Genomic DNA, 12,287 nt, shown 5'->3' with positions numbered 1-12,287 from the left:
TCTCCAGACTCCTAAGCTCTTAGCTTGCTTATGAGTCCTCTCTTGATACTGCTCAATTTATTCTCGTCTAACAAACTCCCCTGCAAAGCTACTGGAAATTCAGGAATTCTTGAGTGGGAGTTTGCTGCTCTTTCTGGCTGGCGAGGGATCGGCAGCTTTTGTTGCTCTGCCCTGGTTGCCTCGCTCTTAGTGGAGCTGAAACAACACACAGGATTTTCTCCTTGCTGTGGGCTTCAGGATGTAATTCCAGAGAGTGAGGCTAGAATGCAGATTTTAAGGTTCTGCAAATAATGAGCACTGTTTGGCAGCAAAACAGAAATAGATCAAGTTGGATCAACCCAAAATAATATTGCTGTTCCTTACCAGAAGAGAATTTTGAAATGAACAGGGGAGTCCACTGACCACAATCCACTTGGTTTGCAGGCTTTTCTAATTTAGGCCAAGGACAGGTAGGAGAGAGATATGTGAAATAGTTGAAGGTCATGGTGGCGCCTCTGATGTAATTTTCCCGTAGCTCAGGGCTTGGGGTGCTTACCTTGGCTCTAGGCAGAATAGGAGTATGGGTCTCTACAGAGTGACTTGTCATTTACCTTTGCCAGTTAACATGAAACTCTGGATAATAAGTATTCCTTGATTTGTTGATTTAATCTCTTAGACTAACACTTAGCTTTTGACGTTGCCTCCCTTTCCTTGGGAAAAAAGAGTCCTTAAGTCCCTTAAAGAGAGTAAATGGTTTTCTTAAGAAACTTCTGACTCCATTTCACCTACATGTGAATGCTCTGCTCTTACTTGTAGGACATTAATCATGAAACAAAAGTGACAGGTTTTTTTAAAACATGATGCTAGAGACTTTTTACTAATTGCCTTGGAAATTGCCTGTGGCTGGCAGCTTGGGTTTTCAAAACAGAAAGGCAAGGAATTCAGCTACTCACTGTTTGACAAAGGCTGGACTCTGACTGGTATGCAAGTTTGAAAGGGAATAAGTAATTGGAGGCAATGCGATGGAGGTACGAGATGGCAGGCTAGCTTGGCTGTAAGGAGGAAGAAAACCAGGCAGTTTCTTCTGATTGCAGGGAGTCCTTAAGCACTCATTGTGCTTGCCCTGTTCGAAACCTTTTACTGTTGTCTCTATTGCATTTCATCTTCAATTTATATTCTTAAAGCCAGTTCTTCTTGTAAAATTTGTGTGAAAACTGTCTTTCTCCTTTTTGTACAAGGAGTCTGTCTGGCACTGTGAAAGGCACAGTAATCCATTTTAAATCAAAGTTTGACAAACCAGAGGTACGAACCTGTAAGATGTAACTGAGCTACCAACATACCAGCTAGCAATGCCTACTAAAATGTGCTTGTCTAATTCGTAAATAAGATGTCAATAAAATGAGAGCACAAAAGTAACTGTGAATGCAGCGATGCCATGTGTTTGGGGTGACTGTGTAAGAGCTCTTACCTACTGAAGTTGGAGTATCCTAAGCATCTAGAGGGAAATACAATTACTGGTAAAACGTACAGATTACCTGACCAACAGGGTTTACCAGTTCCTTTGCTGATTAACAGAGAGGTCAGTGGTGGGTAACTCTGGATGCTTGCTGAATTTGTTTGGTTTATTTTTTGTCCCTTATAACATGAAAAGGCTGGTAGAAGTTAGGATAAGTGTCGTTATTTCTATCTTAAGATACCCCTATTTCAAGATACAGGGAATTGAGGCACGGTAACAAGTCCAAGGTTTTCCAGTAAGATGGAGGGCATTGGAAACTTGATTCCATATCTCGCTTTCACCTGGTGGTGTCATTTGAATATGTTTAAAAAAAATTATAGGACATAAAAAATTAAGATCCTCCATCTAGAAATAAAGAATGTAAATGACAAAGTATGTTCTGTAAAGAAGCCGTTCTGACAGGGGCCATGGAGGTTGTGATGGCGGGATTTGAATCCCATCGTGAGGTTGTAGTCAAAAGATTTTTGGGCAGATCAGTATGGGGAGGGAACTGTGAGGTAGGAGTGTTATTCTCCTGTATAACATTAGTGAGTCTGGAATTCCGAATGCTGGAAAACTGGAAAGTTTGCGTTTTCTTTAAAGAAGCTACAAGAATTAATTAATTATCCTTTTGAAAAAGTAGATCTTAAACATCAATATTTGTAGTTTGAGTAATATTATTACCAAAAACCTGACCATGACTGACTACTCATAGAAACCCAGGAATGCTGTGTTGCCTGTTTTCCATATGCTTCCTCACATACACACAAAACAGTTACACTTTCCTGCAAAGCTGAATATACAGAATATTGTCAGTGAGGGTGTCCATTGATGGAGGTGTAAATCTGGACAACTGTAATGACCTGTAGTACAAAATCAGATTGGTTTTGTTTTCTGGAGAAAGTTCTTAAAATATCTTAGAGTAACACTGACGTTAGTATTTTTTTTCCATGCGCACACATTTTGAGATTAAAGATAAGGTTTTAGAAGAGGACATCACTGCAGCTTTAAGGAGGATATTACACTGTTATGTCTCACCAATATAAAAACATGATGCACAAATGTCTGCTTTTGACTGCATCTCTTCACCGCGTGAGCCATACCTGCTCTAATGAAACATAAACATTGTAGGTGGTGAATGGATTACAAATTCCTGTAAGTGTCTGTATGGAAATCTCCAGTTCTGATTGCCAGAACTCGCTCTCTCCTAGATCAAAACCCATGAAGCAGGTCTCCTTGAATCTCATCCTCATGTAGAAGTGGATGTGCGTTATAGGTTATGGTGAGTTACAGTTGGCTCTATGGTCTGCTGTGCGCTCCTATAATGGACTCCTGGAACAGTCTGTGCTGTCTCTGGCTGAGGGCAGATTAGATCGGAAAGAATTTGCAATAGGACTGCAGGAAAAACAACTGAAAAGTGCATCAAAGATGAAGTACATGTGTATATATATTAAGCTGTTTATAAAGCTGTTTTCCTCCAGAGCAGTGGTTTCTCACCCTAGATTGCACGTCTTTTCCATGCCTCTGATGACCCCTTTGTTATATTGCGGTTGTGCCAAGAAAGGCACTAAATAACATGTCTTTGGAGATGGTACCCGCAGTGCTTTACCTTGCCAGCGTTCAGGCTTCAGGAGCGTCCCACGGCTCTGAACAACAATATTTGCAATGCTCCAGGGCTCGCTCCAGAGCTAACGCTGCTGATGCCCTTTATGGAAGACGACAGTCTTTCCACATTGTTGGAGATAAACAGCCAGAAAGTTTGTGTGTGGTGGGGTTTTTTTTGTTTGGTTGGGGCTGCTTTTGCCCGTATGCACGAAGAACATGTTAAAACTATTCTACGTACAGATTAATTGTTGTTAGAAGGGTACTGGGTAAATATGCTGAGGTGGAACAGCTCACCATTGCTCCTTGCTGCTGTTTTGGTGGTACAGAGTGGCAACGTTGCTGCCAGAATGAGCAGATGTTAAATGTCAGTTTTGAGTAACCTCTATTTAATTTAAAATTAACATCTCTAATGCACTAATGTTTTATGCATCCTAGTAGAGGGAATGTAGGGTGTTGGATCTTTGAGCGCTTGTTAACCGTTTCTGACTGTGAGTGGCTAGTAGCTGTGTAATTAAATAATCTTAAATCTTAGTGGAAATTGAGTTTGGTAGGCAAACATGTAGCATGATTGTGTCTTGTTCCTATGGGAAACCACACTACCGAAGCAAAAGAAAAATCCAGATCATCCTTAACTCTGCGTGATAGTCTTAACCTGAAGTGGGATGTTAATGATGGATATTCCCCTCTTCTCTTGGCAGAGTTAGTAAGGCTTGGAATTGCCCCGATGAACTGAGAAACTTCACCTGGAAAACATGAGGTCACTTGGAAATTCAAAACTGATTCAGGATTAATGAGATGCATAATACGGAGCTGCCTTGCTAATCAGTTTACCAAGACAAAAATGCAGCGGAGACACTTTAGATTCCTTCAGAGCAAGGAGTTTTTGCATCTGCTGATACAACCTGTACTCTACCTCTTCCTTCAGATCAAAGTTGATAAAAGGGAGAAACAGAATCCATACTTTTTAAGGGCTAAGTGTAATTTTGAATTCAATTTTATATACTTTTTTCACTTTACAATGAATAGCTTTCCAGGAAACGGTTTAGCTGATGTATCAAAACAGCAGATTGTCCCTCTGTTAGTGTTTTAAGGATGAATTTCTTTGCTGTTCTCAAGAGAAGTTTGATGCAACATGTTAGAATACCTGTTGGCCTCCCCCCGACCCATTTTTTTCTGCACAAACTGTATACATAATGCTTTACAGATTAAGACAAACTTGATATTCTTTGATTCTTAATATCAAAATAGAGTGGCAGAACATTTTCTTGGTAGGAAGTCTCCTTGCATATGCATATTTGCCTAACAGAGGGAGGGAGTAACTTTAATTTTCCAGGGATCCTGTGTTAAAATTCCAAGATTAAGAACTAAATAGTTTTCAAGTCCTTTGAATGTGAGAAGTTTTATATGTTCTGCTTGCTCTAAGTAATAAAGCATTAACAATGAGTATGTCAAACCCATAATAATTGTAATAAGTTATTTGAAATTTGACTTTACACCCAAATTCATACAAGAATTCTATGCATGTTCGAGGTGGGGTGAATAGAGTGACCACTGACCATGCATTTTTAGGTCAGTGTTGTGGCTTGTTCTGGAGTACAGGGTATAAATACGGCAACCTGACATAAAGCGTTCTGTAAGGTTTATTTACCTTATTTTGGAGTTTTCTTTTAGTAATGCTTTCCTGAGGTGATATGCTTTCATTCAGTTCAGAGCAAGTCTGGGGACAAAACTGCAAGCTTCACTGGATTAGTTAACAAGGTGAGAAGATTTATTGGAAATAGCTTAGAGAAAACTTGCCAGCATAAACCAGACTTTTGTTGGTGTTGCAGGTGAGAGATTCTGCTGTGTGCAGGAGTCTGATTCATTGATGGCAGCTTCATTTAAATGTATCCAAAAGTATGGAGCAGGGTAAGAGGTTCTGCCTTATAATCATTGCATTATAGCAATCTGCTTGTGTTGGAAGACCAGATGACTCCATCCAGTGTATATTGATGTCACTATGGGCCTGAGGAGAAAAAGAGCAGCAAGTTTTGACTATTGGTTGCTTGTTCTGCATGGCATTAAATTCTTGTTTGCTTTAAGCATTAAACAGGGTTCCTAAAAACACTCGGTAACCCCTGCATTTAGTGAATGCAGATTCTTGCCCTGTCTGTTGCATCAGTCTTTCAAATACGTGTCCTAAGGGAATTAATAGAGGAAGTGGCAATAGGACAACTCTTACTTGGCTGGAGTTCAAAGGCTTTGGGGGGAAAAGTGAGCAGCTAACGTGCAGATTTGCTAACCGCCCCCCCTCCGGGAGGCACAGTGGGTGCATCGGAACACAGGTGCTGGACCATCCGGGGATACAGAGCCTTTCATCTTCTACTGGTTTGAATTGTTTTTCTCATGATAATAAGCTTTAGAGAAAGCCACTGGAAACCTCTACAGGAAATCTTTATTTTTTTCCTCTTTGCTTTGCCTGCTGTATAGAAAGGTATAAATGTACAGGTTTGTTGTACAGAGTAAAGACTGAAGGGCAGAGCAATAGCTCAGTGCATCACAGCCAGTATTGGTGGTTGATTTCCAAATATCATTGCTGTCTGTATGCTTCGTACTTTTATTCCTACAGGAAGAAGGTGAAAATCAGACTATGCTGGATTTGATATGGAATGTTGTAAATGAGTTCACTGAGACACTATTTCAGCTAAGGTTTGTTTTCAGAACACTGATGTCAACAGCTGAAACATGGAAGTGGGCAGCATCCGCAAAGCCACAGACATATGATGTCTTTGGATTATAATAGCTTCTTGAACAGCAATGGGAGAAGGTAGACTTCCAAAAGAAAAATAGAAAATAAAGCAAAAATGTGTGTGTTTTTGTTTTTTTTTTTCTTGACATCTGACCACACTTTGGTGTGTCTCTTTGGGCGAGAGCAATGTTTGAGACTTCTGTCCACATGTATTTGAGTGATAGGACCTTAGACAAAAGTCCTAAAGTGCCAGGACACACATGCTCATCAGGGCCTTTGCTGAGCTCTGCGGTTAACGAGACCTCTGCACGCTCACCACCCCGGCTCTCTCCCATGCCAGAGGAGCGGTTGGATTTTCTAGGCACTCTGCTACGGCTCCCCTTTTAGCAGGAACGCTGTGTAAGCTACTTCTCCTGGCAAAGCTCTTTTCCAAGAAAACAAATAGGTGGTTGTAAGCTTGCCTACATAGATGAGTTTTGTGGTTTTAAAAATATTTATGTAGACCTCTGCTAAGGGACTTTGTTCAAAGTTATCTTCTCCAGGAAAGTGTTGCTGTTGCTAGGACAGCGTTGTTAAACCCAGCTTGTTGCAGCTGTTCTGTGAAGTGTGCATAAAGGCTGGAAGCTCTTATACGCGTTGGTACTGATACGTTTGTAGTGGCCCCTTTGATCTTGTTGCTTAGAAATATTTACTTTCTTTGCTTTTGTCTGATTTTTTAAAATTTAGTTTATATTTTCCTGCTACCAGGATCTATTAAATGGCAGCTCTACAGTTTTTGACAAAACTTGTTGAAGTTTCTATTAAATTGTGATCTTAAATTCACTGTTGGTTACTGGCTATGGATGTTCTTATAGTATCTGGCCTAGAAATGTTTTTTAATGTTATTCATCAGAAGCTGTGGAAAGGGAAAGGATGAACCTTCTCTGTTTACGCTTTTGTTTTCTTTGGTTACTTTCTAACAAGGCTAAAAAATACATTTTGCACTCCATGCAAGTAATTTGACCATCCACAGGAGTGTTGCAGGATATAAAACTGGAATATAAACTACCTACTAAGTTCCGTTTCGAAATTACTTTATAAGGGATATAAATCATTGCATCTACATACTAATACCAACTGCTAACAGAGAAAGGCTTTTGATTTGATCTAATCTGTCAGTTCTTCTGCTCCTACCTTTTGTTTTCTTAAGCAATCAAGAGAAATTTGTGTTTTCCCTTTGGAAAAGTACCTGTTTACAGCTGCCTGTGAAAAACACTGGTTCCTAAGTGTTTGGGCTGGTCTTTTAAAAAACAAACAAACAAACAAAACCACAAAAAACCACCAAAAAACCCACCACCACCAACAGAGAAAGTCCTGGTCATCTCTCTCCACGTGATTTTCCTTTTCTCCCAACTATCATATTTCAAACCCCAGGCTTTGGTCCAGCCCACGCACAATTTTTGTAACCAGCTTAGTCAGGGATGTGATTTCCCTTCCCACTTCTGCCTTTTACACTTAGTTTACAGCAGTAATGCCTGCTTTGTGGGAGTCGCTGCAATAAATTCATTGCTCTCCTTGTGGAGGAGAGTGTGTTCTGTGTAGAAGCAGAGGACTTCTGTGTCAGAGTGGTTACATCTTCCACAGCGTGCCTGGACTGCTTTAAATACACGGGTCTAACCGAGTGTGTTCTGTGTAGAAGCAGAGGACTTTTGTGTCGGAGTGGTTACATCTTCTACAGTGTGCCTGGACTGCTTTAAATGCACAGGTCTAACTGGAGCACTTTGTCTTCTCTGTTTTGACATGGCTGTGTTGAAGTGTCGTGATGGTTCTCACCAATGTCTCTGGAAGGGACGGGCTTGGGAGTGCAACCACGCAGGTTCAAAAACCTGCTGTCGTCCCTGTCCCAGGGTGCAGGGGATACCTAGGGTATCTGGGTCTGCCTCCTTCTGCGTGGTACCAGAGCCTGCGGGTGCTGGTAGTTGCAGCAGCATGTCAGCTAGAGTTGAAAGAGCCATTCATATTTAAAAAAAAATCTTCCATACTTTGGCAAGCTGCATCGTTGTTACTGCCTTTTAACACCAAGAATGTCAACAGTTAACTTTTGGTATATGGCATATAATTATGAAGCAACCTGGGGTATCTGGGTCTGCCTCCTTCTGCGTGGTCCCAGAGCCTGCGGGTGCTGGTAGTTGCAGCAGCATGTCAGCTAGAGTTGAAACAGCCATTCATATTTAAAAAATCTTCCATACTTTGGCAAGCTGCGTTGTTGTTGTTGCCTTTTAACACCAGGTTGCAGCAGCATGTCAGCTAGAGTTGAAAGAGCCATTCATATTTAAAAAAAAATCTTCCATACTTTGGCAAGCTGCATCGTTGTTACTGCCTTTTAACACCAAGAATGTCAACAGTTAACTTTTGGTATATGGCATATAATTATGAAGCAAGGGGGAGTGACCTCAGTCACTTGTATTTTATTTGGCATTATTAAGAGTGTCATTCTGTTTGATTCAGCAGTAAAAGACTTCACCGAAACCATGCCCTCTGTTTTAAGTTACACTGCGGACTCTGAACTGCTGCAGAACAGTTCTGCCTTCAGGCACCACCGTGTAGAGATTTTCCAAGCGGCTGTTTTTTAGGGGAGAGGAGAGGGCTTATTGTAAGAGTTGCATGAAGCACTTCAGAAACACTGCAATTTTTTGTCTTTTCTTTCCTTCCCCTTCTCCTTTTTCCTTGAGTTATTTAAACCATGCTAGAAAAAAAGTTTAACTGTGGGTGATACCTTAATACCTTTAGCAACGTTTGTGCTTTCTATAAGGATGGTTCCATCTTTTACATAGGAATTGCTAAGCGAGGAGTTTGTCTTCAGACGGACACCTCTGCTGTCAGATCTGCCAGAAGCAGATCACCGTGATGGGCTGGGTCTTGCCTTTGACCAGATAAATCTTGCATCCTAACCTTTCTAAAGCCAGCTCCCTGTGTCCGTGCTGCAGGGGCGGCTGTGGAGGCATGCCGGAGCTTGGCAGGGCCGGGAAGGAGCACCTTACAGCATGCGTGTGCCATCTGACGGTAAGCTTGCCCGGCAGGTTTTCCCCTCTTCCCATCAATGTCAACAAGCTTTTCATTTATTTTGTGGGAGTAGGGTGAGATGATGTTGCGTGTTTTTATAGATATGTATTTTTTTATCTGCCCCCCTCTGAAATGAAGTACTAAAAAGAAATTTAAAAGTACATTAATCTAGAACGTTTTGTGTGGTTTTCTTTCTTCATCCTGTGTTTTATAAACAGCTTTTAAGTTAAACTACAACTTTTAATATGACTTTCTCACTTTGTTTTCTTTCTCCTCTCACTCCAGAAGTAACTATTAATTACAGACACGGTCTTCCTGTGATAACTCTTACGCTGCCCACAAGAAGTGAGCGCTGTCGGTTCACTGTTAAGCCAATGGTGACCACAGTAGGTCAGGATGTGCAGAGAGAAGATAAAGGAATTGAGAGGGCCGAAGTCTTTGCAACAGGTACCTTAACAGTTCTGTCATTCCTCAAAATGTATACGTGCCTCTTCAAACGGACCGTACTTTTCTCCTGAAGTGCGAATTCAGTCCTTCATTCGGTTTAGCGTTGTTGCTGTTGGGGTGGCTCTTGAGTATTTGTGGGGTTTACTGGTGTTTCAGATTTAATATCTGAGACCTCTTGGGAAGGCTGATTGAAAATGCACGATTGAACATATTACTGTAACCCAGTAGTGTCCTCTGTTGTCTTTTTCAGGTACCTTCTCTTTGTAATGCTGTCTTTTAAATAAGGTTTCTGTTCTGGTTTCCTTGGTATCTTTTTCTTCCCTTGTCCTCCATGATCATCCTTAAAGACAACCAGTCGGACTCTTGAACGTGATGTCTCCCAGTCGTTCAGCATTACCCAGAGCTGGAAGAATCCGTTTGCCATAATACAAACTTGAACTCATACAGAAAACTTACTAAGAGCTAAGCAACCAGATAATGTGTGCAATGATAAAGGGCAGATTTTTTGAGACTTTGGGGAGGTTTCATTCATCAGCTGGAGTAGAGTACTTTGGGGCCCTTGGGTGGAAAGGAAAAAGCTATACAGACATGTTAGCACTGATGGGGTCTTTCCTCCTTCTGGCACACTGTTTATCCCGTTGTCCCAAGTCTTGAGGTAATTTTCTCAAGCTCTGCTCACTGTTTTCATGTGTTTTGTCTCTTTGGTCTGCCTCTTGGGAAAAGCTAACATCCACTTGGTTAAACTGGTCTTCCATTTTATTTCCAAGACAACTTGGTTTGTATTTTGGCAGTGCTTTGTAGTTTTTCCACAGCAATTCTGAAGTCTTGCAGCCCCTGTCCTGTTCCTAGAGAAGGACTCAATCTCAGAAGTAGAACTGAGATGTGGCTTTCTTGTCTGAATCTGGTAGAATAAGTACTTGAATTTGGCTAACTAAAAGCAGGTATTTCTTCCCTTCCCTTCTCACCCCCCTAAAAAGAAAGAAAGAAAAGAAAGAAAGAAAGAAAAAAAACGAAACAGCTGCATCCCTATGGAAAGATTTATTTTCCATCAGGTAACACACAAACAGAAGAAGGGATGGGGTCAAGGAAAGTTGGCGCAAAGTTTCATACTTCGGTGCCTTCATGATGTTCCCTTTCTTCCCGGTTGATATTGCAGAGGGCTGCAGGGACTTTTACAGGAACTGAAAATAGATTGATGATCCGAGAAGATCAGGAAGCCACAGATCTAGGAGAAGCTGCTTTAGTTGCCTTTGAGAGCACATTTAGTAAAACAGGAAAATACCCTGTAGAGCAATATATATATGTCCTCTACAGCAATGGAGGTGTGCTCCATTCGGATCCCAGTGTGTGCATGAGCTTTGTGTACGCAGGAACTTTGGCATTGGTTTGTTGGGTTTGCTTTTTGTTTTAATGCTGTGTCTGCTAGGCAGCAAAGGTAGAAAATTCTTTTGAAAAAGATAATTTCGTAAGAGACTCTTATGTCTGCAGAAGCCACTGGTAACAAATGGTCACTGTCAGCAGCTGGCCTTCCCCTTAACATGGAAGTTTTCACTAAAAATTATTTCTTTTTGGGGTGAGGCAGGGCTGGCCAAGAACATGTGCCAGCAAACAGGTAATCTCCAAGTACTGCTATCATGCAGAGAAAGCCATGACAGAAATATTTGTGATTCGCTGCTGAATCCCATCCTTCTGTGGTAGGTCAGCAAAAGCGAACTACTCGTTCTGCTTCAGTGCAAGCATCGGTCACTTGTGAAGCATAAGATAATTTCTGTAAGAAACCTACACATCTGGCATTTTTGGCATGGACGGGCAGCAGGTTCCAAAGTGCCAAGGAGTTTTCACCTCGTTTCATCTTTTTAAACAACCCCCACCCCGACTTAGGAATAGACGCATTATCCGCTTTGATTAAAACAGTGACTGTTAAACAGTTCGCTGCTCTATTTTTCAACTGCCAAGCAATTGTAATGTTAGAGAACAACTTAGATGTTTAATTTATTAGGAAACTGATACTGTAAAGAGAAACTATTGCTCAAGTACCAAGAGTTGAATTTAAATGTTTATTATTAAAGAAAAATTATGAAGCCTTGATTTAGTGCAGACACTTCTTCTGTGTCGTTCAGCCATTAAATGAAACCCAACCTTAATTGAAAGTATTGGTGCTGTGTCTGATGACTCACTTTCGCTTTCCGTGGATTTGATTTTTATCCTGCAAAATTTCTGTAGACAAAAAATGACCCTTTGTCCACATTTGAACACTTGTGCTTAGGTAACGGAAGGAAAGTAGCCTTTTGCTGAAAGCCTGTGGGGAATTTTCTAAAATAAAACACTTCCCCCTAAACTTTTCTGCTTTTCAGTTAACAAAAGGTTGGACAGGTTAATAAATCGGTGTTATATCACATCCAGAACAAAGAGCCTGTTTGGCACTTCTTTTGAAAAGCATTTTTTGCTTAAATGTCACTTTGTAAATGTCACCTTAATAATTTACATGCAAATGAGCTTTGATGTTCTATTACACTGTTAAAAAAAAAAAAAAGAAAAAAAGAAATGAGTGGATGGGCACATTAAAATTTCAGATTTTGGATTGGAAGTGATAGCCAGGTTTGCTTTGCTACCCCCCAGGGTGGGCTGGGAGCCAGCGAGAGCGTTGGCTGATGGAGGTCAGCAGATGGGGCCTGGGGACGGAGCTGCCGTGAATAAATAATTGCAGGGGTTGTGGGCTCGACGGTGCCTTTCTGTGATGGGCACATGGGGACAGATGGAGGGGCTGGGGCAGTAGTGCTGTGACAAATATTTACATACAAAAATCTTCATATTTTGTAGCCTGATTATTATTCAACTCGGCAGAAATCAGCAGTTTTACTCCTACTGCCCACCCCTTGGTTGGGTGCCCCTTTTATCTATAGGAAATGAAGACCAGGTCAAACGGGTACCGTGGAGCAGCCGCTCTGTGGCTTTTGAACCCCCCATGCCACGGCGATGTGTGATGTGTCC

At 41.2% G+C, this 12,287-nt stretch overlaps 1 protein-coding gene across 1 annotated transcript in view; it reads left to right on the top strand.

The window, feature by feature from the left end:
- Positions 1–1,902: 1,902 nt before the first annotated feature.
- Positions 1,903–12,287, top strand: part of CCDC109B (coiled-coil domain containing 109B) — a gene marked incomplete at its 3' end in the record, with an annotated part of 13,593 nt that continues 3,208 nt past the window's right edge. Inside the window, exons 1-4 of the mRNA XM_009697464.1 lie at positions 1,903–1,992; positions 2,686–2,756; positions 8,749–8,849; positions 9,135–9,296. Of these exons, the coding sequence (XP_009695766.1) occupies positions 1,903–1,992; positions 2,686–2,756; positions 8,749–8,849; positions 9,135–9,296 (424 nt within the window). The remainder of the gene's footprint in view (positions 1,993–2,685; positions 2,757–8,748; positions 8,850–9,134; positions 9,297–12,287) is intronic.

The sequence above is a fragment of the Cariama cristata genome, unplaced genomic scaffold, assembly GCF_000690535.1.
Source record: "Cariama cristata isolate BGI_N322 unplaced genomic scaffold, ASM69053v1 scaffold20183, whole genome shotgun sequence".
Taxonomy (NCBI): domain Eukaryota; kingdom Metazoa; phylum Chordata; class Aves; order Cariamiformes; family Cariamidae; genus Cariama; species Cariama cristata.
Note: the sequence above shows the minus strand (reverse complement) of the source record. Positions and strands in the feature narration are given on the sequence as shown.